The following is a 23,136-nucleotide window of genomic DNA, read 5'->3' as shown; positions in this document are numbered from 1 at the left end:
AGAAACAAAACCAGTAAAGTGTATAAATATATATACAGAGATTTATGTCAAGGAAATGGCTCATGAGGTTGTAGAGGCTGGAGTGTCCCAAGTCCATGTGCCAAGATAGAGGCTTCTCCTAATTCATGTAGCCACAGGGGTTAGAGAATCCAAGATCGGCGGGTAAGAGGACAGGGCTCTTGCACCCTGGCTGTGAAGATGGATGAATCCCAAGATCAGCAGGCAAAACCACAGGTAAACTACTAGCTCATGTCCCAAGAACCAGAGGTCAGACGAACAGGAGCCAGCTACAGGATCCAGCATGAGCAAAAAGCACCCAAGCCTTGCCAGAATGTCCACTTATATTCGATGCAGGACACAGCTCAAGGAAGCTCCCTTTCAGCTGATAGGCTACTCACAACAGATTCCAGCATGGAGGTGATCATGTATCAAATCTCAATAGGGAAGTGATCACAACATTATTCAACCACCAAAACAGTGAAAATCATAGCTCAGCCAAGTTGACACACAATCTTAACCATCACACCTTGTATCTCCAGATTCTGTCTATGTCTCACAACCCTGGCCCATCCTACCCTGTTCCCTCTTCACATTCCTCGTCTCTCTTGCCCACCTCCCCCAGGTTTCCTCCCCCAGTACACTTCCATCCCTCAGACCAGAGACAGTTGTCCATCCTTTCTGGCATGGTAAAGCCATCAGACCATCTCAGAGGAGGTTCCACCCTTTCTAGCTCTGCTTCCCCTTGATGTGTATGTGGATCTGTTTCAAGCCAAACAGTGAAACTCTGCCTTACTCGTGTCCTCGCCTCCTCTTATGCATAATTTATACTCACCACCGCTTCCCAAGAAAAGTGAGGCAAGCCTTAACATTACAATGGTTAGGAAAGAGAGAAAGAGCTCGACCAGGCTAGACAAAGAGAATGCCATGGCTATAGGCTTCATCTGGAGATTTACTCATATGGTCCCAGTGTGCAAAGCTGAGCTTTAAGCTCCCTCGAGGCCGAGGAGAGTTTGCTTATTAGCTCTTTACCCTATGATGCTTGGCAGTGAGTAGGGTTAGCTCTGAATCCAGGCCTTAATAAAAGGTGGCCTTGACTCAACTGGCTGGTTTCCAAGGGACTCATGAGCATCACGGCTGGGTGTCAGGCCTGGTGCTGGGGTCACTTACAAGAACGGAGACACTTGCACCTCCTGCAGACTCTCCAAAGATGGTCACTGAGCCTGGGTTCCCTCCAAAGTTGGCAATGTTCTCCTGGACCCAGTGCAGTGCAGCCACCTGGTCCAAGAGACCCCAGTTCCCCGGGCTGTGCTCATCCCCGGTGCTGTGAGTGAGAGAAGAGGGTGGGGGTGGGGACAGAGATGTCACAGCAAAGCCTCTCAGGACTGTAGATGGGGTGGGAGGTTCCAGCTGGGCCTTCCAGTATAAGACTGGGCTTCCACATCCCTGACACAGGGGTCTTTAACCACCTTCCCCTTCTGTCACATTGTTCCGTTTGGGGCTCTACATTCATTCATTTGGCAAGCATTTATTTGTCAACCCTTAACTGCTGTGCTGCAGGTTAACTGTCATAATAGAGGAATGTACAAAGTACTGAGATGAATATTTAAGAGGAGGTAACATTTGGGGTGGCTCTTATAGGATGAACAGGAACTTGGTAGGTATAGTAGGTGCTCTAGGCAGAGAGGACAGCATAGGTGGCTCCAAGGAATGAGAAGGTGAAGGGAGGAGGAACTTGAATGTCTCACTAAGGAGCTTAGCAAAGGTCTCCTTGGAGGCTGACCTCGTCAGAGCTAGGTCCTAGCACCCTTATTTGAGGGCCAGTGTGCAGACGGGCGAATCCAATCTCTTACCTGAAGAATCCCCAGATCCCCAGGCGATACTGAATGGTCACCACCACCACATCTTCATGGGCAGACAAGGCTAGCCCATCGTACATTGATGCCGCGCCCACCATCAGACCACCTCCATGGATCCATACCATTACCTGGACAGGAGGAAGCAACCATGTTGGTTATAGGAAGCAGAACTAGAAGGAACCTCTAGAGGTTGTTTGCTTTGGCCATCAACCTCTTGGTCACAAACAAAGGAGGCCATTGCTCAAAGCCCGCAGTCCCCAGCAAGGCTGGAGCCTTATCTCCCATTCTCCCAATGAAGCTGAAGCCACCACCCCACTCAGTGTATCCTGGCTGCCCCCACTGTCCTCGTTAGCACATCAAGTCTCACCTGAACTCCAAGGCTCCTCATGCTTTCAGTGGGAGCAGCACAGGCCAAGGGTGTCATGTTTTCCCCAACACTTTCATTGTCCTCATGCCTGGACCTCACAACCAGCTCAGCAAACACTGCATGGAGCAGCTTTTGTATTTCAGCTTTGCCTGACCTAGCTCTTCTGTGAGGAATGGAACTTCTCCTCCAGAGCAAATGATTATCCCAAGAGTAGCACATGTCCCTGATGATATCTCTTCCTAACATGCCTTGCCTCCTTCCCTCTGCATCCTCTGAATCCCCAAACCCCAGCAACCCTCCAAAGCCCAGCCCAAAATCAGCCTCTTTCAAGCTGAGACCCTGCCATGTGCCAGGGACTGTGCTAAGAATTGAGGATGAAAGTGGACATAACCATTCACAGCTCATGCTTCTTGAATTAAAAGAATTCACATAATTGGGGAGAAGTGGGAGTGGCTAAAATAATACTAATGTCAATAAAAAGAAGACACACTTTTATAACACACACTATGTGCCAGGTACTGTTCTAAGCACTTCAAATCATTTCATGTTCATTAAACCACCCATGAGGTGGGGCCAAGATGCCTGAATAGCCAGGTGATTCCAGCTATCCAGCTTACAACAAAGACCTAAAAACCAAGTGAAACAATTGTTTTTACGACAAGCTAGGAGCCCTGAACATCAATGGCAAAGTTAGAAAACGGACTGAGTAGCATGAGGAGAAAGAGATGGTTCAGAAGTGGAGAAGACTTCCTGGAGTTGAATCACTGGAATCCCTCAGGCACAACTCACAGGAGAGGATGTGGTGGGCTGGTGGTAGCGTTCAGCCGCAGCTTCCTCAGGGAGAAGCAGCCAGCTGCACAGCCTACTAACACCTCTAGAACCAGAGAAGAACAGCACTCTCGGCAAAAGCTAAGTATTTGCGTATATTTAACCACGCCCCCAGAGCCCAAGCCAGCTTCAGGGCTGCTGATTTCCCTAGGCCTGAGACAGGCCCATTTGAGCACCCCAAGCCATGCTCCTGGGCTTGGAGAAGGAATACATTCACACCAGGGGAAAAGATAATTTGCCAGCTCCACTAACATGGGGAGATCAGGACAAAAGAGGCTCCTGTCCAGGCATAAACACTTCATGGACTTTGAATAACTTTCCGCCCTGCATGGACCTCTGTGGGCCTATTTCAGGAGAATAGGCCCTTCCTGGCAGACTGCAACTGCTTAAGCTGTGTGGTGGAGAGGTGCATGTTTGATATTTGACACTGCTTTGCCTATTAAGCAGGCTCCTCCTATACCCACATCAGGGGCCTAAGGACTGGTGGCTCCACTCAGGTCACCCAGCCATCTACAACAGAGGTCCAAGAATAACCGGTACTTCCCAGTCCTTACAACCAAAAGCCTTGTGTGCCCATGGTCTGTCTGCAGAACCCACCCACCTGTATGATCTAGGGAATGTGCTTTCCTCAGAGACACTCAGGGGAAAATTCTCAACCCCCTGCCCTGTTCAGAGCATGATCCCCTGCTGCAACCAGATACTGGTACCTACACCAAACACACCTGCCTCTCTAAGGCTGTAGGTCAGAAAGTGTAACACGCATTGATAACCAGCTACCTGGACACCTGAGCTGAATCCACACAAGTGAGTGGACTCATAAGCTTATATACCTGGTAACAGCTCTAGCCATCTGGTGACAGGACATCAGAGCTCCAAAGGTGAAAATAATCAAGCTGGATCACTCAAGCAACCCATTTGGGCACATCAAAACAAAAGAAAACAAAGCAAGAAACTATGAAACATTGAGCAGACATAAAATAAACTAATAATAATAACTTACAGATGGCTCAGAGACAACAGTCAATACCAAATCACATAAAGAAACAGACCATGATTGCTTCAACTAACTCTCAAAACAGAGAATCAAAGGATCTTCTGGATGAAGGTGGCTTCCTGGAATTACTGGATGCAGAATTCAAAAGATTAATATACAGAACTCTTCAAGACATTAGGAGGGAGATCAGGCAATATGCAGAACAAGCCAAGGAACATACAGATAAAAGAGTTGAAGAAATTAAAAAGGTTATTCGAGAACATGAAAAATTTAATAAGCTGCAAGAATCCATAGAGAGACAGCAATCAGAAATTCAGAAGATTAATGATAAAATTACAGAATTAGACAACTCAATAGAAAGTCAGAGGAGCAGAATCAAGCAAGTGGAAGGCAGAATTGGTGACCTTGAAGATAAAGCACTTGGCACCAATATATTTGAAGAAAATTCAGATAAAAGAATTTTTTTTTAATGAAGGAAACATAGGAATCATGAGGGACTCTATCAAGAGAAATAACCTACGAGTGATTGGAATGCCAGAACAGGGAAGGAAAACAGAAAATACAGAGAGAATTGTTGAATAATTGTTGTCAGTAAACTTCCCTGATATCGTGAAAGATGAAAAGATATCAATCCAAGATGCTTATCAAACTCCATATAAGGTAGATGTTAAAAGAAAGTCACCAAGGCATATTATAGTCAAATTTGCCAAAACCAAAGATAAAGGGAATTTCAAGAGCAGCTAGTGATAAATGAAAAATCATCTACAAAGGACAGTCGATAGGAATAAGCTCAGACTACTCAGCAGAAGCACTGAGGGAAAAAAATTGCCAGCCAAGAATCATATATCCAGCAAAACTGTCTCTCAAATATGAAGGTGAAATTAGGACATTTCCAGATAAACAGAAGTTTAGGGAATTTGTAAAAAGAAAATCAAACCTACAAGAAATACTAAAAGGAGTTCTTTGGTTAGAAAATCAATAATATCAGTATCATTCCAAGGCTAGAACACTGGACAGAGCAATCAGATGTTAACCCAGAAAAGGAAATCACAAAAACAAATCAAGACAAAAAAAAAAAAAACGCTCAAGACAGGGAAACAGTGATGTCATTATGTAAAAAAAGACAATATTAAAATAACAAAGAGGGACTAAGAAATGTAGTCATAGGTCTTTCATATGGAGAGGAAGACAAGGCAATATAAAGAAATAAAAGATAGGTTTGAACTTAGAAAAATAGGGGTAAATGTTAAGGTAACCACAAAGGAGACTAACTATCCTACTCATCAAAATAAAATACAAGAAAAAAATAGAGACTTGGCAGGGAAAAAAAAGCAACAATGAAGAAGAGGAAAGGGCAGTATAAAAACTGCACACCACAAAAAATTAAGTGGGAAACAGAATCTGTCAACAACACACAAAAAAGACATCAAAATGACAGAACTAAACTCATACCTATACATAATTATTCTGAATGTTAATGGACTAAACGCACCAATAAAGAGACACAGAGTGGCAGAATGGATTAAAAAAACATGATCCGTCTATATGTTGCCTACAAGAGATACACCTTAGGCTTAGAGACACAAACAAACTAAAACTCAAAGGATGGAAAAAAATATATCAAGCAAACAATAACCAAAAAAGAGCAGGAGTGACAATATTAATTTCTGACAAAATAGTCTTTAAAGTTAAATCCACCACAAAGGATAAGACAGAACACTATATAATGATTAAAGGGACAATATACCAGGAGGATATAACCATATTAAATACGTACGCTCCCAATGACAGGGCTGCAAGATACATAAAACAAACTCTATCAGCACTGAAAAGTGAGATAGATAGCTCCACAATTTTAGTAGGAGACTTCAACACACCACTTTTGGTGAAGGACAGGACACCCAGAAAGAAGCTCAATAAAGACACAGAAGAACTAAATACTACAAGCAATCAACACGAACTTATAGACATATACAGAACACTCCTCCCAACAACAGCCAAGTATACTTTGTTTCCTAGTGCACATGGAGCATTTCACTAGAATAGACCATATATGAGGTCATAAACAAGCCTTAGCAGAATCCAAAACATCGAAATATTACAAAGCATCTTCTCTGACCATAAGGCCATAAAAGTAGAAAACAATAACAGAAAAAGCGGGGGAAAAAAAAATCAAACCCTTGAAAACTGAACAATACCCTGCTCAGAAAGACTAGGTTATAGAAGACGTTAAGGATGGAATAAAGAAATTCATAGAATCCAATGAGAATGAAAATACTTCCTGTCAGAACCTTTGGGACACAGCGAAAGCAGTGCTCAGAGGTCAATTTATATCAATAAATGCACATGTACAAAAAGAAAAAATGGCCCAAATCAAAGAATTATCCCAACAACTTGAACAGCTAGAAAGAGATCATCAAAAGAAACCTTCAGGCACAAGAAGAAAGCAAACAATAAAAAATTAGAGCAGAACTAAATGAAATAAAAAACAGAAAAACAACTGAAAGTGTTAACAAGACCAAAAGCTGGTTCTCTGAAAAAATTAACAAAATTGGTAAACCATTGGCCAAACTGACCAAAGAGAAACAGAAGAGGAAGCAAGTAAACAAAACAAGAAATGAGATGGGCGATATTACAACAGACTCAAGCGAAATGAAAAGAATCATATCAGATTACAAGGAAAAATTGTACTCTAACAAATTGGAAAACCAAGATGAAACGAATGAATTCCTAGAAACACACTACCTACCTAAACTAACACAAACAGAGGTAGATCAGCTAAATAGACTCATAACAAAAGAAGAGATTGAAAAGGTAATCAAAAAACTCCCAACAAAAAAAAGCCTTGACCTGGATGGTTTCACTGCAGAGTTCTACCAGACTTTCAGGGAAGAATTAACACCATTACTACTAAAGGTATTTCAGAACATAGAAAAGGATAGAATGCTCCCAAACTCATTCTATGAAGCCAGGATAACCCTGACACCAAAACCAGGTAAAGACATCACAAAAAAAGAAAATTGTAGACCTATACCCATCATGAACTTAAATGCAAAAATCCTCAACAAAATTCTAGCCAATAGAATTCAACAACTTATCACCATGATCAAGTGGGATTCATACCAGGTATACAGGGATGGTTCAACATTAGAAAAACAAATGATGTAATCCATCATATAAATAAAACAAAAGACAAGAATCACATGATTTTATCAATCAATGCAGAAAAGGCATTTGACAAAGTTCAACATCGAACTCTTTGTAAAAGAGGAATAGAAGGAAAATTCCTCAAGATAATAAAGGACATTTATACAAAGCCAACAGCCAACGTCATCCTGAATGAAGAGAGTCTGAAAGCATTCCCCTGGAGATTGGGAACCACACAGGGATGCCCTTATCACCAGTCTTATTCAACATTGTGCTGGACGTCCTAGTCAGAGCAATCAGGCTAGATGAAGAAATTAAAGGGCATCCAGATTGGCAGGGAAGAAGTATCTCTATTTGCAGATGACATGATCTCATACACAGAAAACCCTAAAGAATCCTGAAGAAAACTACTGAAAGTAATAGAAGAGTTCAGCAGAGTATCAGGATATAAGATAGACATCCAAAAATCGGTTGGATTCCTCTACACCAACAAAAAGAACATATAGGAGGAAATCATCAAATCAATACCATTTACAGAAGCTCCCAAGAAGATAAAATACTTAGGAATAAATCTTACCCGAGATGTAAAATACCTATACATAGAAAAGTACAAGACACTAATGCAAGAAACCAAAAGAGACCTACATAACTGGAAAAACATACCATTATAAAAATGTCTATTCTACCCAAAACGATCTATAGATACAATGAAATTCTGATACAAATTCCAACGACATTTTTTAATGAGATGGAGAAACAAATCACCAACTTCATACAGAAAGGAAAGAGGCCCCGAATGAGTAAAGCATAACTGAAAAGGAAGAACAAAGTGGGAGGCCTCACTCTACCTGATTTTAGAACCTATTATACCACCACAGTAGTCAAAACATCCTGGTACTGGTACAACAACAGACACATGGACCAATGGAACAGAATTGAGACTCCAGACATAAATCCATCCACATATGAGCACCTGATATTTGACAAAGGCCCAAAGTCAGTTAAATAGGGAAAAGACAGTCTCTTTAACAAATGGTGCTGGCATAACTGGACATCCTTCTGCAAAAAAATGAAACAAGACCCATGACTCACACCATCCACAAAAACTAATTCTAAATGGATCAAAGGCCTAAATATAAAATCTAAAACAATAAAGATTATGGAAGAAAAAAGAGGGACAATGCCAGGAGCCCTAACACATGGCATAAACATTATACAAAACATTATAACAATACTGAAGAGAAACTAGAAAACTGGGAGCGCCTAAAAATCAAACACCTGAGCTCATCCAAAGACTTTACCAAAAGAGTAAAAAGATTGCCTACGGACTGGGAAAAAGTTTTTAGCTATGACATTTCCGATCAGCGCCTGATCTCTAAAATCTACATGATACTGCAAAAACTCAACTACAAAAAGACAAATAAACCAATTAAAAAATGGGCAAAGGATATGAACAGTTACTTCACTAAAGAAGACACTCAGGTGGGAAACAAAAACACGAGGAAATGCTGACGATCATTAGCCATTAGAGAAATGCAAATCAAAACTACAATGAGATTCCATCTCACTCTAACAAGGCTGGCATTAATCCAAAAAACACAAAATAATAAATGTTGGAGAGGCTGTGGAGAGACTGGTACACTTACACACTGCTGGTGGGAATGTAACATGGTACAACCACTTTGGAAATCAATTTGGCGCTTCCTTGAAAGGCTAGAAATGGTACTGCCAGCAATCCCACTCCTCGGAATATATCCTAGAGAAATAAGAGCCTCTACACGAACAGATATATGCATACCCATGTTCACTGCAGCTCTGTTTAGAATAGCAAAAAGATGGGAGCAGCCAAGGTGCTCATCAATGAGTGAACGGATAAATAAATTACAGTATATTCACACAATGGAATACTACGCATTGATGGAGAACGATGATGAATCCACGAAACATTTCCTAAACATGGAGGAATCTGGAAGGCATGATGCTGAGTGAAATTAGTCAGTTGCAAAAGGACAAATATTGTATAAGACCACTATCATAAGAACTCAAGAAATAGTTTAAACAGAGAGGAAAATATTCTCTGATGGTTCTAGAGGGGGGAGGGAGGGAGGGAGAGAGGATTTTACTAATTAGATAGTAGATAAGAACTATTTTAGGTAAATGGAAAGACAACACACAATACAGGAGAAGTCGGCACAACTGGACTAAACCAAAAGCAAAGAAGTCTCTTGAATAAACTGAACTCTTCGAAGGCCAGTGTAGCAGGGGCGGAGGTTTGGGGGCCATGGTTTCAGGGGATATCTAAATCAATTGGCAAAATAAATCTATTAAGATAACATTCTGCATCCCACTTAGGAGAGTGGCATCTGGGGTCTTAAATGCTAGCAAGTGGCCATCTAAGTGGCGTCAATTAGTCTCAACCCACCTGGAACAGAGGAGAATGAAGAACACCAAAGACACAAGGTAATTATGAGCCCAAGAGACAGAAAGGGCCACATAAACCAGAGACTACATCAGCCTGAGACCAGAAGAACTTGATAGTGTCCGGCTACAACCGATGACTGCTCTGACAGGGAACAGAACAGAGAACCCCTGAGGGAGCAGGAGAGCAGTGGGATGCAGACCTCAAATTCTCATAAAAAGACCAGACTTAATGGTGTGACTGAGACTAGAGGGACCCCAGAGGTCATGGACCCAGACCTTCTTTTAGCCCAGGACAGGAACCATTCCCAAAGCCAGCTCTTCAGACAGGGATTGGACTGGACAATGGGATAGAAAATGATAGTGAAGAGTGAGCTTCTTGGATCAAGCAGACAAAAGAGACTATGTTGATATCTCCTGTCTGGAGGGGAGATGGGAGGGCGGAAGGGGTCAGAAGCTGGCCGAATGGACTAGAAAAAAGAGAATGGAGGGAATAAGTGTACTGTCTCATTAGGGGGAGAGCAATTAGGAGTATATAGCAAGATGTGTATAAATTTTTGTATGAGAGACTGACTTGATTTGTAAACTTTCACTTAAAGCACAAGAAAAATGAAAAAAAAAAAGCCATCCATGAGGTAGGTACTAATATTATCCCATTTAACAGATAGGAAAACTGAGACATGTAACTTGTTCAATGTCACACAGCTAGTAAGTGACAGAAGCAGGACTTGACCTGAGGCAGTCTGGCTCCAGAGTTCAGATGCTGAGCTCCCCAGTACAATGTAGCCAATGACCATGGTGCAGTAAGCCCACTGTTTGGATAGGAGTGAGATCTTCCTTTCAACTCTAACTGATGTTTAACGAGCACTTGCTTTGTGTTCTTAGCCTGATGCTGAGATAAAGGCTGTATGTGGGTCATTTAATATTCCTGTGTGATTATTTCCCCCTCGTGTCTGTGAGTTTGCTATAGTGTGGGGGCTTGCGTGTTACTGTGATGCTTGAAGCTATGCCACCGGTATTCAGATACCAGCCGGGTCACCCATGGAGGATAGATTTCAGCTGAGCTTCCAGACTAAGACAGACTAGGAGGAAGGACTCGGCATTCTACTTCTGAAAAGCATTAGCCAGTGAAATCCTTATGAATAGTAGCGGAACATTGTCTGATGTAGTGCTGGAAGATGAGCCCACCAGATTGGAAAACACTCAAAAGATGACTGGGGAAGAGCTGCCGCCTCAAAGTAGAGTTGCCTTAATGACATGGATGGAGTAAACCTTTCAGGACCTTCATTTGCTGATGCGGCATGACTCCAAATGAGAAGAAACAGCTGCAAACATCCATTAATAATCAGAACCTGGAATGTATGAAGGATGAATCTAGGAAAATTGGAAATCGTCAAAAATGAAATGGAACGCATAAACATTGATATCCTAGGCATTAGTGAGTTGAAATGCATGGTATTGGCCATTTTGAATCAAACAATCACATAGTCTACTCTGCTGGGAATGACAACTTGAAGAGGAATGATGTTGCATTCATCGTCAAAAAGAGCGTTTCAAGATCTATCCTGAAGTACTACGCTGTCAGTGATAAGATAATATACACACGACTAAAAGGAAGACCAGTTAATGTGACTATTATTCAAATTTATGCACCAACCACTAGGGCCAAAGATGAAGAAACAAAAGTTTTTATCAGCCCCTGCACTCTGAAATTGATGGAACATGCAATCAAGATGCATTGATAATTACTGGCAATTGGAATGCAAAAATTGGAAACAAAGAAGAAGGATCAGTAGTTGGAAAATAAGGCCTTGGTGATAGAAACAATGCCAGAGATTGAATGATAGAATTTTGCAAGACCAAAGACTTCTTCATTGTAAATACCTTCTTTTACCAGCATAAACGGCGACTATACACATGGACCTCGGCAGATAGAACACATAGAAATCAAATTGACTACATCTGTGGAAAGAGACGATGGAAAAGCTCAATATCATCAGTCAGAACAAGGCCAGGGGCCGACTGTGGAAGAGACCATCAATTGCTCATATGTAAGTTCAAGCTGAAACTGAAGTAAATCAGAGCAAGTCCACGAGAGCCAAAATATGACCTTGGGTATATCCCACCTGAATTTAGAGGCCATCTGAAGAAAAGATTTGATGCATTGTGCACTAGTGACCGAAGACCAGATGAGTTGTGGAATGACATCAAGGACATCGTCCATGAAGAAAACAAGAGGTCATTGAAAAGACAGGAAAGAAAGAAAAGCCCAAATGGATGTCAGAGGAGACTCTGAAACTTGCTCTCGAATGTCGAGCAGCTAAAGCAAAAGGAAGAATTGATGAAGTAAAAGAACGGAACAGAAGATTTCAAGGGCGTCTCAAGAAGACACAGTAAAGTATTATAATCACATGTGCAAAGAGCTGGAGATGGAAAACCAAAAGGGAAGAACACATTCGGCGTTACTCAAACTGAAAGAACTGAAAAAAAAATTCAAGGCTTGAGTTGCCATAGTGAAGGATTTTATGGGGAAAATACTAAACGATGCAGGAAGCATCCAGGAAGCATCAAAACAAGATGGAAGGAATACACAGTCATCATACCAAAAAGAATTACTTGATGTTCAACCATTTCAAGAGCTAGCATATGGTCAGGAACCAATGGTACTAAAGGAAGAAGTCCAAGATGCACTGAAGATTGGGGAAAAACAAGGCTCCAGGAATTGATGGAATATCAGTCGAGATGTTTCAAACAAACAGATGCACCACTGGAAGTGCTCGCTCGTCTATGCCAAGAAATATGGAAGACAGCTTCCTGGCCAGCTGACTGGAAGAGATCCATATTTATGCCTATTCCCAAGCAAGGTGATCGAACCGAATGTGGAAATTATAGAACAATATCATTAATATCACACGCAAGCAAAATTCTGCTGAAGATCATTCAAAAACTGCTGCAGCAGTATATCGACGGGGAACTGCCAAAAATTCACGCCGGTTTCAGAAGAGGATGTGGAACCAGGGATATCATTGCTGATGTCAGGTGGATCCTGGCTGGAAGCACAGAATACCAGAAGGATGGTTACCTGTGTTTTATTGACTATGCAAAGGCATTTGACTGCGTGGATCATAACAAATTGTGGATAATATTGCAAAGAACGGGAATTCCAGAACACTTAATTGTGCTCTTGAGGAACCTTTACATAGATCAAGAGGCAGTTGTTCGGAGAGAACAAGGGAATACTGATTGGTTTAAAGTCAGGAAAGGTGTGCATCAGGGTTGTATTCTTTCACCATACCTATTCAATCTGTGTGCTGAACAAATAATCTGAGAAGCTGGACTATATGAAGAAGAACGAGGTATCGGGATTGGAAGAAGACTCGTTAACAACCTGTGTCATGCAGATGACACAACCTTGCTTCCTCACAGTGAAGAGGACTTGAAGCACATACTAATGAAGATCAAAGACCACAGCCTTCAGTTTGGATTGCACCTCAACATAAAGAAAACAAAAGTCCTCACAACTAGACCAATGAGCAACATCATGATAAATGCAGAAAAGACTGAAGTTGTCGAGGATTTCATTTTACTTGGATCCACAATCAACAGCCATGGAAGCAGCAGTCAAGAAATCAAAAGACACACTGCGTTTGGTAAAAGACCTCTTTAAATTGTTTGAGAGCAAAGAAGTCACCTTGAAGACTAAGGTGTGCCTGACCCAGGCCATGATATTTTCAATCACATCATAGCATGTGAAAGCTGGACAATGAATAAGGAAGACCAAAGAATAATTGACCCCTTTGAATTGTGGTGTTGGCGAAGAATATTGAATATAGACTGCCAAAAGAACAAACAGATCTGCCTTGGCAGAAGTACAATCAGAATGCTCCTTAGAAGCAAGGGTGGCGAGACTGCATCTTACATACTTCGGACATGTTGTCAGGAGGGTTGAGTCCCTGGAGAAGGACATCATGCTTGGCAGGGTGCAGGGTCAGCAGAAAAGAGGAAGATCCTCAACGAGGTGGATTGATGCGGTGGCTAAAACAATGAGCTCCAGCATAACAACGATTTTAAGTATGGCTCAGGACTGGATAGTGTTTCGTTCTGTTGTGCATAGGGTTGCTAGGAGTCAGACCTGACTCGATGGCACCTAACAACAACAACAACAACAACATGTGATTATTCCCATTTGGAGGAAACTGAGGCTTAGAGAAATTAAGTAATTGCCCAAGTCTCTCAGCTAGTAAGAGACAGAACTAGGATTTGAACCAGATCCTGTGGCTCCAGAACCTGTCTGTAACTAGAGCATTTACTGCCTTCAGGTTCCCAGAGCCCCTGTTTCTCCCATACCTCTGGTCACTGCTCCCCTCCAGGGGTAGGGACTGAATTACAACCATCTTTGAGTGAAGACTGAACGCCAGAGCTGGTCAGCAATAATTTGCTGAAGAAGTATACGTCTGCCCAGCCCAGATGGTAAGGTCCTTGAAGGTAGGGGCTGGATGGTAATGCTTTTATGTTCTTCCTTCCCCCTAACCCCCAAGCGGTAGTATGTATATGGAGGGCCAACCAACCAGTTGCTGTTGAGTCCACTCCAACTCATGGGGACCCTATGTGTATCAGAGGAGAACTGTGCCCCACAGGGTTTTAATGGCTGGTTTTTTTGAAAATAGAGCACCAGGCCCTTCCTCTGAGGCATCTCTGGGTGGACTCTAATCTCTAACCTTTGGTTAGCAGCCGAGCACGTTAATCACTTGCACCATTCAGAACTCCATAGGTTCATAATAAAAAAATGAATGGGTGAGCCTTTCCCCCCACCTCCTTGGGCCTTACAAAGCCCATGTGGAGTCAACTTCCAGACACAAGGTCACAGACACCCTCCCCCATACCTGAGACCATGACCGGGGTGCTTTTGGGAGGGTGGTTGGGTGCTAAGACTCCTCCCTTCTCCATCCCAGGGGTCACCTCCGTGCCCAAAGTAGTCATTGTAATCTGGGCCCCCAGCAGCATCAGCCCCTCCCCACTCGAGCCTGTGTCTGGCAGCGTGCCCCACCTCTGGGCCTCTGTTTATTTCAGAAATGCTGACTCACTGGCCCAACAGCCTGTGCCAAAAAGACTTAGCCAAGGAAATCAGTTACAAGAAAATCCCAGAAAGCAGGCCAAGGGCAAAGGAAAGCACTTTTTGGACTGTCCCATGCCCTATACCCCCAAACCCTCTTCTCTGTATGAGGCACTGAGAGTTGTTGGAGACAGGTATTGACGGGCTGAGGAAAGGCCACACACATGCTCTATGTCCTAGTCTAGGTCAAAGAGCCTCCCCCTAAAAAAAAAACATGGTAAATCTTTACGGAAGCAGATTGCCACGTTTGTTACCCGTCGAGCGGTGGGTACGCTAGAACCACCTATTCCTTTTGTTTAGTAGCTGAATGCTTAACCACTGCTCCACATGCACTGTTCTGAAAACCAGGAGACCCATGTTCTTGCCTGCCAACTCGCTGCATGACCTCCCTTCCCATCCCTGGACCTCAGTTTCCCTGTCTGTAAAGGAAGTGTTGGAATGTTCACTTGTCTCTAAGATTCCTTCCAGCTCTAGGTTTATCTGAAACGATGTCTGAGCTGCTCTGGGTATCAGATTCCTAATGCAGCAACCAAGAGTGATCAGTCTTGTCTGTCTATCAGCAGGCGAGAACTTGGAAAAATGACAATGTGCATGACAGTTGTACAGCAAACTCCCCCAGATGCCCTGAGTCACCAGGAGGAAACTGAGATACTGGAAAACTTGTTGGGTTTCCCACGGTCACGCTCTCTGACCCTGTTGGGTAAAGAAACCTCAGTTGTTACGGAATCGACTCCCAATTCATGGTGACCCATGTGTGTCAGAGTAGAACTGTGTTCCATTGTTTTCTGTGGCTGATTTTTTACTACTATTATTATTTTTTATTTTTATTCTGTTTTAAGCAAAAATTTACAAGTCAAGTGAGTCTCTCATACAAAAATTTATATACACCTTGCTATATACTCCTAATTGCTCTCGGCCTAATGAGACAACCCGCTCTTTCCCTCCACTCTCTGTTTCCTGTCCATTCCACCTGTTTCTGACCCCCTCTGCCCTCTCATCTTCCCTCCATCTGTGGCTGATTTTTTCTGAAGTAGATTGCCAGGCCTTTCTCCCAAGGTGTTTCTAAGGGGATTCAAACCTCCAACCTTTCAGTTAGCAGCCAAGTGTGTTAACCATTTTCACCATTCAGGGACTCTGTAACCTGACCCTACAAATACCAGTAAATTTCCAGGAGTCCTTAAACTAGCCCAAGCCAGATCTGGCCCACCCCCCATGCACAGAAGGGCCAACTGTGATCACTAATTGACCTCAACAGAGGACATAGCGACAGGAGGAAGGAATCAGAAGGACAATCATCACCCAGACCCTATTCCAAAGCAAGAGGTCTGACAAGAATCACATCACCTCCTGTTTCCTTACCACCTTCTAGAATTTTCCCTCCCCAGTACACCTGTGCGGCTGCCATCTTGCTGCCCAAATCACATATAAGCCCTGCTTCCCTGTCACTCAGGGAGCCAGATCTGAGGAATTGCCTCCTAGCTCCTTGCTCTGCGCATTGCAATAGAGATACATTCTCTTTCTCAAAGATGGGTGTTCGGATAATTGGCAAGTCTGAGCAAGCTGGACAAGGACCCACCTTCTGGGACCCCTGAAATAACAGCCTTGACCCCTGAGACCCTCACCCAAGCTGCCTTCACCCCCTTCTTGTCTCTGCCAGAAAACCCTAGACAGCTAGATGTCACAAGCCATGACCAATAGTTCCCACTACTCACTGGTAGTCTGCTTTTCCTCCTCAAGTCAGCGGGGGTGTAGATGTTTAGGTAGAGGCAGTCTTCAGAAAACTTGTGAGGAATGGTCTCATTTCTGTTGGTAATGAAGTCCCAGGTCATCTCTTCTGAAAATGCATCTTGGGAGCACCTGGGGACAGAGGGAAGAAAGAACTGCTGAGCTTCAACCAGGTCTAAGCGAGGCAGTGTCTCCAGGGGTTGGGACAGGACGTGGATTGAGAGGATTAAGCCTCTGCGTGGAGTCTTTACTATCAGACGCCAACACACTGGAAAGGTAAGGGGTTACCTGGAGGTGGAGGGGACCTAAGAGGGGCCGGAGGTGGGGAAGCTGGGACTCACTAAGGTATCGCACTCAGAATGTCATTTCCTGGAACTTAACCCTAAAGAAATGTTGATGGCTCTGTACAAAGGTTTATTAGCTACATGGTGTTCATCATAGTGTTATTTATATTATCAAAAAAAATTACAAAAAGCTTAGTACCCAAAATAGGAGACTGGATAAATAAATTATGGGTTAAGCACCCAAAACAATGCAGCTATGAAATGTCAGATTATGATATTTAGTGGCATAGGACAATGTTCAGTATATACTTCTAAGTGAACAAAACAGGCAGCCAAACTATCTGTAGAGTATGATTCCATCTCAAAAGGAGAAAGTATAGTTATACAATAGGAAGGAAAATAAAACTAAAAAAAATTCTGAAATATTCACAGCCGTTCTCTATGGGTGGTAGCGTTGTGTATGATTTTAATGTTCTTACATCTGTGTTTTTTTAACTTTTCTGTAATGAATAATATTACATGTGTAATCGAGAAATGAAAACTGTGAGTAGTGTATTTAAAAAAAAAAAAAAAAGGAAAGCAGCAAAAGTCTGGGCTTTGGAAGCCCCGAAAAATGTCTTGCTGGGGAGAATAAGGTCTGAATGGGTGGAGGCAGGTGCCCCAGGTCCCCAACGGGAGGCACAGGCCAGCCAGGAAAGCTTTGACCTTTTGCCCAGCTTGACCAGGGGGATGGGGACCAAGGAACCATTCTCTGCTCATGACGGGTCAGCTGGACATACCTGGGAGGTGGTAACTCACCTAGTAGTCACACTCTCCTCACCTCCTCACCTGCCCACTCCCCAACCATACCAGGCTTCAAGGCAGGAGAATAAATAGGGTTATTACTTCTGATCCCTTCTCCCAGTCAATTGTTTATTTTTCCCAAAGCATTTATCATAATCTAACATATAACATAACCCTATGGGGCAATTCTGGAGCCCTGGTGGCACAATGGTTAAGAGCTCAGGCTGCGAACCAAAAGGTTGCTTTTGAAATTCACCAGCTGCTCCTTGGAAACCCTGTGGGGCAGTTCTACTCTGTCCTATAGGGTTGCTAAAAAAAAACCACCTATGAGTGGAAAATGACTCGATGGCACCTAACAACAACAACAACAACTTGGAGTCAATTCTACTCTGTCATAGGTGCCCGGGTGGCACGGCAAGCAGTTTGCAATCAGCTGCTAACCTAATGGTTGGCGGTTCAGACCCACCCAGCCATTCCATGGAAGAAAGTCCTGGTGAGCTGCTTCCTTCAAAAGTATGGCCAAAAAGTCTACAGAAAATGTCAGCCCTGTAACACTGGGGGTCGACATGAGTTGGAGTCAACTCGGTGGCAATGGGTTTCTTTTTCGTTTTCTAAACATATTACATAATTTATTAAGTAATATACATATTTTTTCAGGGAAACCCTGGTCGTGTAGGGGTTAAGTGCTACGGCTGCTAACCAAGAGGTCAGCAGTTCAAATCCACTAGGTGCTCCTTTGAAACTCCATGGGGAAGTTCTACTCTGTCGTATAGGGTCGCTATGAGTCAGAATCGACTTGATGGCTGTGGGTTTGGTTTGGGTTTTATTTTTTTTATCTGTCTACCCCTGCTAGAATGCAAGTGCAATGAACAGAGAAGTTGTTGTTTTGTTCATTTAATGAATCCCAGAACAAATTAGAAGCCAGCCAGACGATTGCCTTGGCTCTTCTCTGCGTCACTTCGAGGCCATCATCCCCACTGAAAGATGTCGAAGCCACACCCCAGCAGCTTACATTGGAGGGTAAGAGGTGGCATTCTTCACGAAGCTCCAGGACTCCGCAGGCTGTGGAGGAGCGAATCTCAGGGATCCAAGAGGGGGCTTGGCAAAGGGGATTCCCAGGAAAACAGCCACGGGCTGTGCAAATCCTTCTAAGCTGACAAACTTCCCCAGGACTTTGCCATGGACGGTGTCCACCACAGGTGGCGAGGATGGGTGCCCTGCTGGACGTCGAGAGGACAAGAAGACACATCAGAGATCAAAAAGAGCAACTCAAAAATGCTTTAGAAATACTTTATGGTGCTTTGATTGGCCTTTACCCCACCCTGTCCCTGGCTAAGTACCATCTGAAAGACCAGCAGCTGTGCTCCAAGTGTGGGACCCTGGTGCCTGGTTCCAGAGGAACAAAGCAGATCTGATTCAGAACATTGTAGTTGACTCTTCTGACCTCTCTAGGGGCTACCCGAGTGTGATGTTTGCTGTGGGTTTTTCAAAAATACCTTTTATCATGTTGAGCCATTTCCCTTCTATTCCTACTTGACTGAGAAATCCATAGAGACAGAGTAGACTGGTGGTTGCCGGGCAGTGGGAAAGAAGACAGTGGGGAGCAACAGCTCACTGGTAAGGGGCGTTAGTTTGGAGTGATGGGAATGTGTGGGAACCAGATAGAGGCGGTGGCAGCACAGCACTGTGAATGCACTGAATGCCACGGGATTGTTACTTTAAGATGGTTAATGTTATGTTATGTGAATTTCACCTCAATAGATTATTAAAATAAACATAAATAAATGCAAAAAGGAGGCTGCTAGGATTGACTATGACATTTGGTTTCCTCTCTTAGAAGTCTCTGGAAGCATTTCACCCAGTAGATGCTGAGCTGCATGCTAGATGAGAAGATGAGCAAGAGGTGGCCCTGATTCTCAGCAGTTGTGAACCTTGCAGGGAAAGTGAGGCCCGGATATACCTGACCCTAATGTGGGAAGAACGTGGTCAGTGTCCTAGGAGAGGTACCAGTGAGGTGCTACAGGAGTTAGAAGTGGAGCGATGTCTTCTGGTTGGTGACATTGTGAAGGAGGTGGCATTGGAGCTGGGACTGGCAGGAGGGCAGGATTTGAACCAGGGGAGATAGAAGAGGGGCTGTAAAGCTTTAAAGCAGAGAGAATACGCTGAGGCTCTGAGATGGCAAAGTGCAAGGTCTGCCCAGGGAAGGATGAGTGGCCCACTTGGGCCAGGTGGAATCTACGAGGGGTTGGTCACCCTGGAATGGGAGAGGTGCATGCCAGGGAGGACCTCCAATGCCCGCCTAAGGGTTTGGGCTTCAGTCAGTGGAATAATGAGCAGCACAGGACAGTTCTGGAATAAGGAGAGTGGCCCAGTAACTGGAAAAAGATTCTTCTGGTGGTTCTGAGCAGGTGCACCCAGCGGGGAGAGAGTCTGGGGGTCAGATTCTTGTCTGTGCCAGCTCCATCCCTGTAGAGCAGACAAGTCCTCCCTCTTGAGCTAGTATTCACCTCCCTGCAGCTTCCACCACCAGTCCTGGTTCTACCTGCTCTGAGACTGCACTGAACTAACCTACCTGTCTTTCACGTGGCAGGCGGCCTTTTAGATGCTTAACCTTGCCTCTCCCTCAAGTCTTCTCTTTGCCAGCCCCCGTAGCCTCCATGTGTTTAAGCATTCCTCATAGGAAGTTATTTCTAGCCTCCTGTCCTCCCACTTGCTTCCCTTTGGGTACAGACATAATGTCAACATCTCCTCAAAGAATAGCACCAGAACAGAAAAGAATAATGCAGATATGGCCTTGTAGAAGAATATCTAATGATATGGGACACTCTTCATGCAAATGTAGGTTACAAAGCAGTATCCATGTCTAACGCTATTAATCGTCAGTCCCATACTGTGGACATTTAGATTGTTTTCTTTTGCTGTTGTTGCTAATTGTTATAAACAACACTGAGATGGACTTCTTTGGATGTACAGATATCAAAATCCCAATGGGTGATGTCGTAACAGGTAACTTTTTTTGGGTGCTTTCCAAGTTTTCTGCATGGAACATGGATTCCTTTTTATAATTAGAAGGAAAAATATGAAGAAATGCAGTAACGTATATAAGGAATTTGGAAGACAGTTGTTAGGATTTGGGACCTGATCAGACATGGGGGACATAGAAGGGAAAGGAAGAAGACCAAGGGGCTGGCTTGTGGTGCTGGGTTTTGTTTCAGATGCATTTAGCCAGATAACCAGGTGAGAAGGTGCCACAGAAAGTGAGAACTTCAAGACTTGTAGGGGGCAGGGTAAGGCCGTGAGTGTGTGAGGCTTCACTGAGGAGGCCAGTGTGAGATGAAAGAGAGACAGGAAACAATCAATTCCAACTCATAGCAACTTTATAGGACAGAGTAGAACTGCCCATAGGGTTTCCAAGGTGCGGCTGGTGGATTCGAACCACCAAGCTTTTGGTTAGCAGTGGAGCTCTTAACCACCCCACCACCAGAGCTCCACCTGATATAGAGGAAACACGAAAAAGGGGTCGATATATAAAGGGATGCAACCAGGGACCTCAGAATGGATGGGAATACAGGGGACCGCTACAGCTGAGCCTGAGAAACTCCCTCAGGGGAGTGGGAGGGGTCACAGTGGGGTGGTGGGGGGACAGCATCATGGCAGACTAGGGGGAATAAGGAAGGTGGGCTGGCCAAGAGGACAGAGTGCTCCAAAGATATTGAGGAGAAGAAACTGAGGAGAATCCACTGGACCTGGCCTTTATTAGCTCAATGATAGCCTTCAAAATGATAAAGCGAGTAGAAGCCAGATTTCCTGGGGGAGAAAGTGGATGTAAAGATGGAGACTGGATGCGGTAACCAGCATAAGGAAATGTACCACACTCAAAATTTGGTTCCTTTCTCACTGTGCCCTCGTGCGCAGTCCCAGCCTCTCACAGTGTCAGCCACCAACTCTTTTTGCTCCAGAAAGAAGACAGAATCCAGGTGGGGCCTGGGCTGTCACGGATGTCTAGAGTAATGGCCTGGAATCCAGAGCCAGTAAGCCATCCCAGGCACGATTTTCTGGTTGACCTTGGGCAAGTACTTTCCCTCTCTGTGCCTCAGTTCCTCCCTCTCTAAAATAGCACAGATGCATTCTGAGGCCCCTGGTTGCACCCCTTTATATATGGATCCTTTTTTCCTGCTTCCTCAATATCAGGTAGAGTCCTGGTGGCGAGGTGGTTAAGAGCTCCACTGCTCACCAAAAAGTTGGTGGTTTGAATCCACCAGCCACACCTTGGAAACCCTATGGGCAGTTGTACTCTGTCCTATAGTGTCGCTATGAGTTGGAATTGATTGGAAGGCAATGGGTTTGGTTTTCTGTGTCAGACACTATCTTAAGAGCTTAGGAAACAACAACCTATTTTATTCTCACAATAGCCCAGTGAAGTAGTTACTATTATAATTCCCATTTCAGAGATGGAGAAACAGAGGCACAGAAAAGTTAAGCACAGCATACAGCTAGTAATTACTGAGCTGGGATTTGAACCCAAGCATGCTGGCTTCAGAATTCAAGCTTTTAATGCTCTGTGAAGCCATTCCCCGTGTTTTGGCCACATCTGGACTAATGAAAGACCTCATCTGTGAGGCATGAGGTGAGCTCTTTGCTACCGTGCGTGTGAGGCTGAGGCCACAGGGTGTTGATCTGAGCCTGCACCACCTTCAGGGTCCAGCGGGGGCTGGGCCGGCTGCTCCAACGGGGAAGGCACTCTCTGTTAAGGAAACTGGACTTGTCCCCTTTGCCCTATATATAACCCCGTCCACTTCACCCAAATTGCCAATTGTGTCCTCCAGTATTTTTATTTCAAAATAACTCACCCCGAACCGTGGCAGCGGCGAGCCAGGCCAGGAGCAGAGCGAAGGACAACATAGTGGAAGGGTTACTGTATCTGCAGCCAGCGAGGTCTCCCCGCGCTAGAGGGGCCTGAGCCGGTTCTCCACCAGGCCAGAGATCACGTCCCTGGCCACAGAATCGCCACATCTGAAGGTATTTTGGAAAGCAATCCCTCTTGTAAGGCTCTCTCGGGAGGGCGGGAGCAGGGGCTTAAGCCACGCCCACCCAGAATGTGACCTCTGATCTAAGCAGCCCTGCCAAACTCTCTAATGACAAACGTTACAAACTTGCCAAACAACGTTACATAAGGGTTTCTGCTTTTGCTGGGCTTTAATCTTAACGCCCTACCAACTTCCCAAAGGCAGGTGCAAGCAGGCAAAAGCCCAGGCGCAAGGGGAAGATTTCATTTTGGGAACTCAGAACAAGCTTTTAGAATTGTTAGAGCAACTCTCAGCCCCAGGCTGCTGTGTAATTTAGGACAAATCTCTTAGCTTCCCTGGGCTCAAATTTCCCACAGTTCTAGTCCCTCGAATTTGGAAGAGATTTTAAATTTCATCCAGTCCTCCTTGTGGTGCCTCAATTAAGTTTACAATATTTTTGCCAGATGACCTAGCCTTCTGTTACACACCCCCCCCACACCCCCCCACCCCCAGTCTAGAAGCTGAGTACATCTGAAGGCTGTGGTCTTTGGACAAGTAACAGATATCCATCTCCCCCTTGCCCCTGGCTGTAGTCATTCATCCGTGCTTTATTCA

General features: G+C 44.2%; 1 protein-coding gene across 1 annotated transcript in view; it reads right to left on the bottom strand.

Annotated features, from left to right (window-relative positions):
• The window catches only part of LOC135228373 (liver carboxylesterase 1-like), a 42,612-nt gene extending 20,069 nt beyond the window's left edge, over positions 1-22,543 (bottom strand). Inside the window, exons 1-5 of the mRNA XM_064274016.1 lie at positions 22,366-22,543; positions 18,528-18,735; positions 16,436-16,580; positions 1,851-1,984; positions 1,168-1,321 (exon numbers count right to left, since the gene is read on the bottom strand). Of these exons, the coding sequence (XP_064130086.1) occupies positions 1,168-1,321; positions 1,851-1,984; positions 16,436-16,580; positions 18,528-18,735; positions 22,366-22,528 (804 nt within the window). The 5' untranslated portion in view covers positions 22,529-22,543. The remainder of the gene's footprint in view (positions 1-1,167; positions 1,322-1,850; positions 1,985-16,435; positions 16,581-18,527; positions 18,736-22,365) is intronic.
• Between the last annotated feature and the right edge of the window lie 593 nt (positions 22,544-23,136).

The sequence above is a fragment of the Loxodonta africana genome, chromosome 21, assembly GCF_030014295.1.
Source record: "Loxodonta africana isolate mLoxAfr1 chromosome 21, mLoxAfr1.hap2, whole genome shotgun sequence".
Lineage (NCBI taxonomy): Eukaryota > Metazoa > Chordata > Mammalia > Proboscidea > Elephantidae > Loxodonta > Loxodonta africana.
This window is presented reverse-complemented; position numbering and strand designations above follow the sequence as displayed.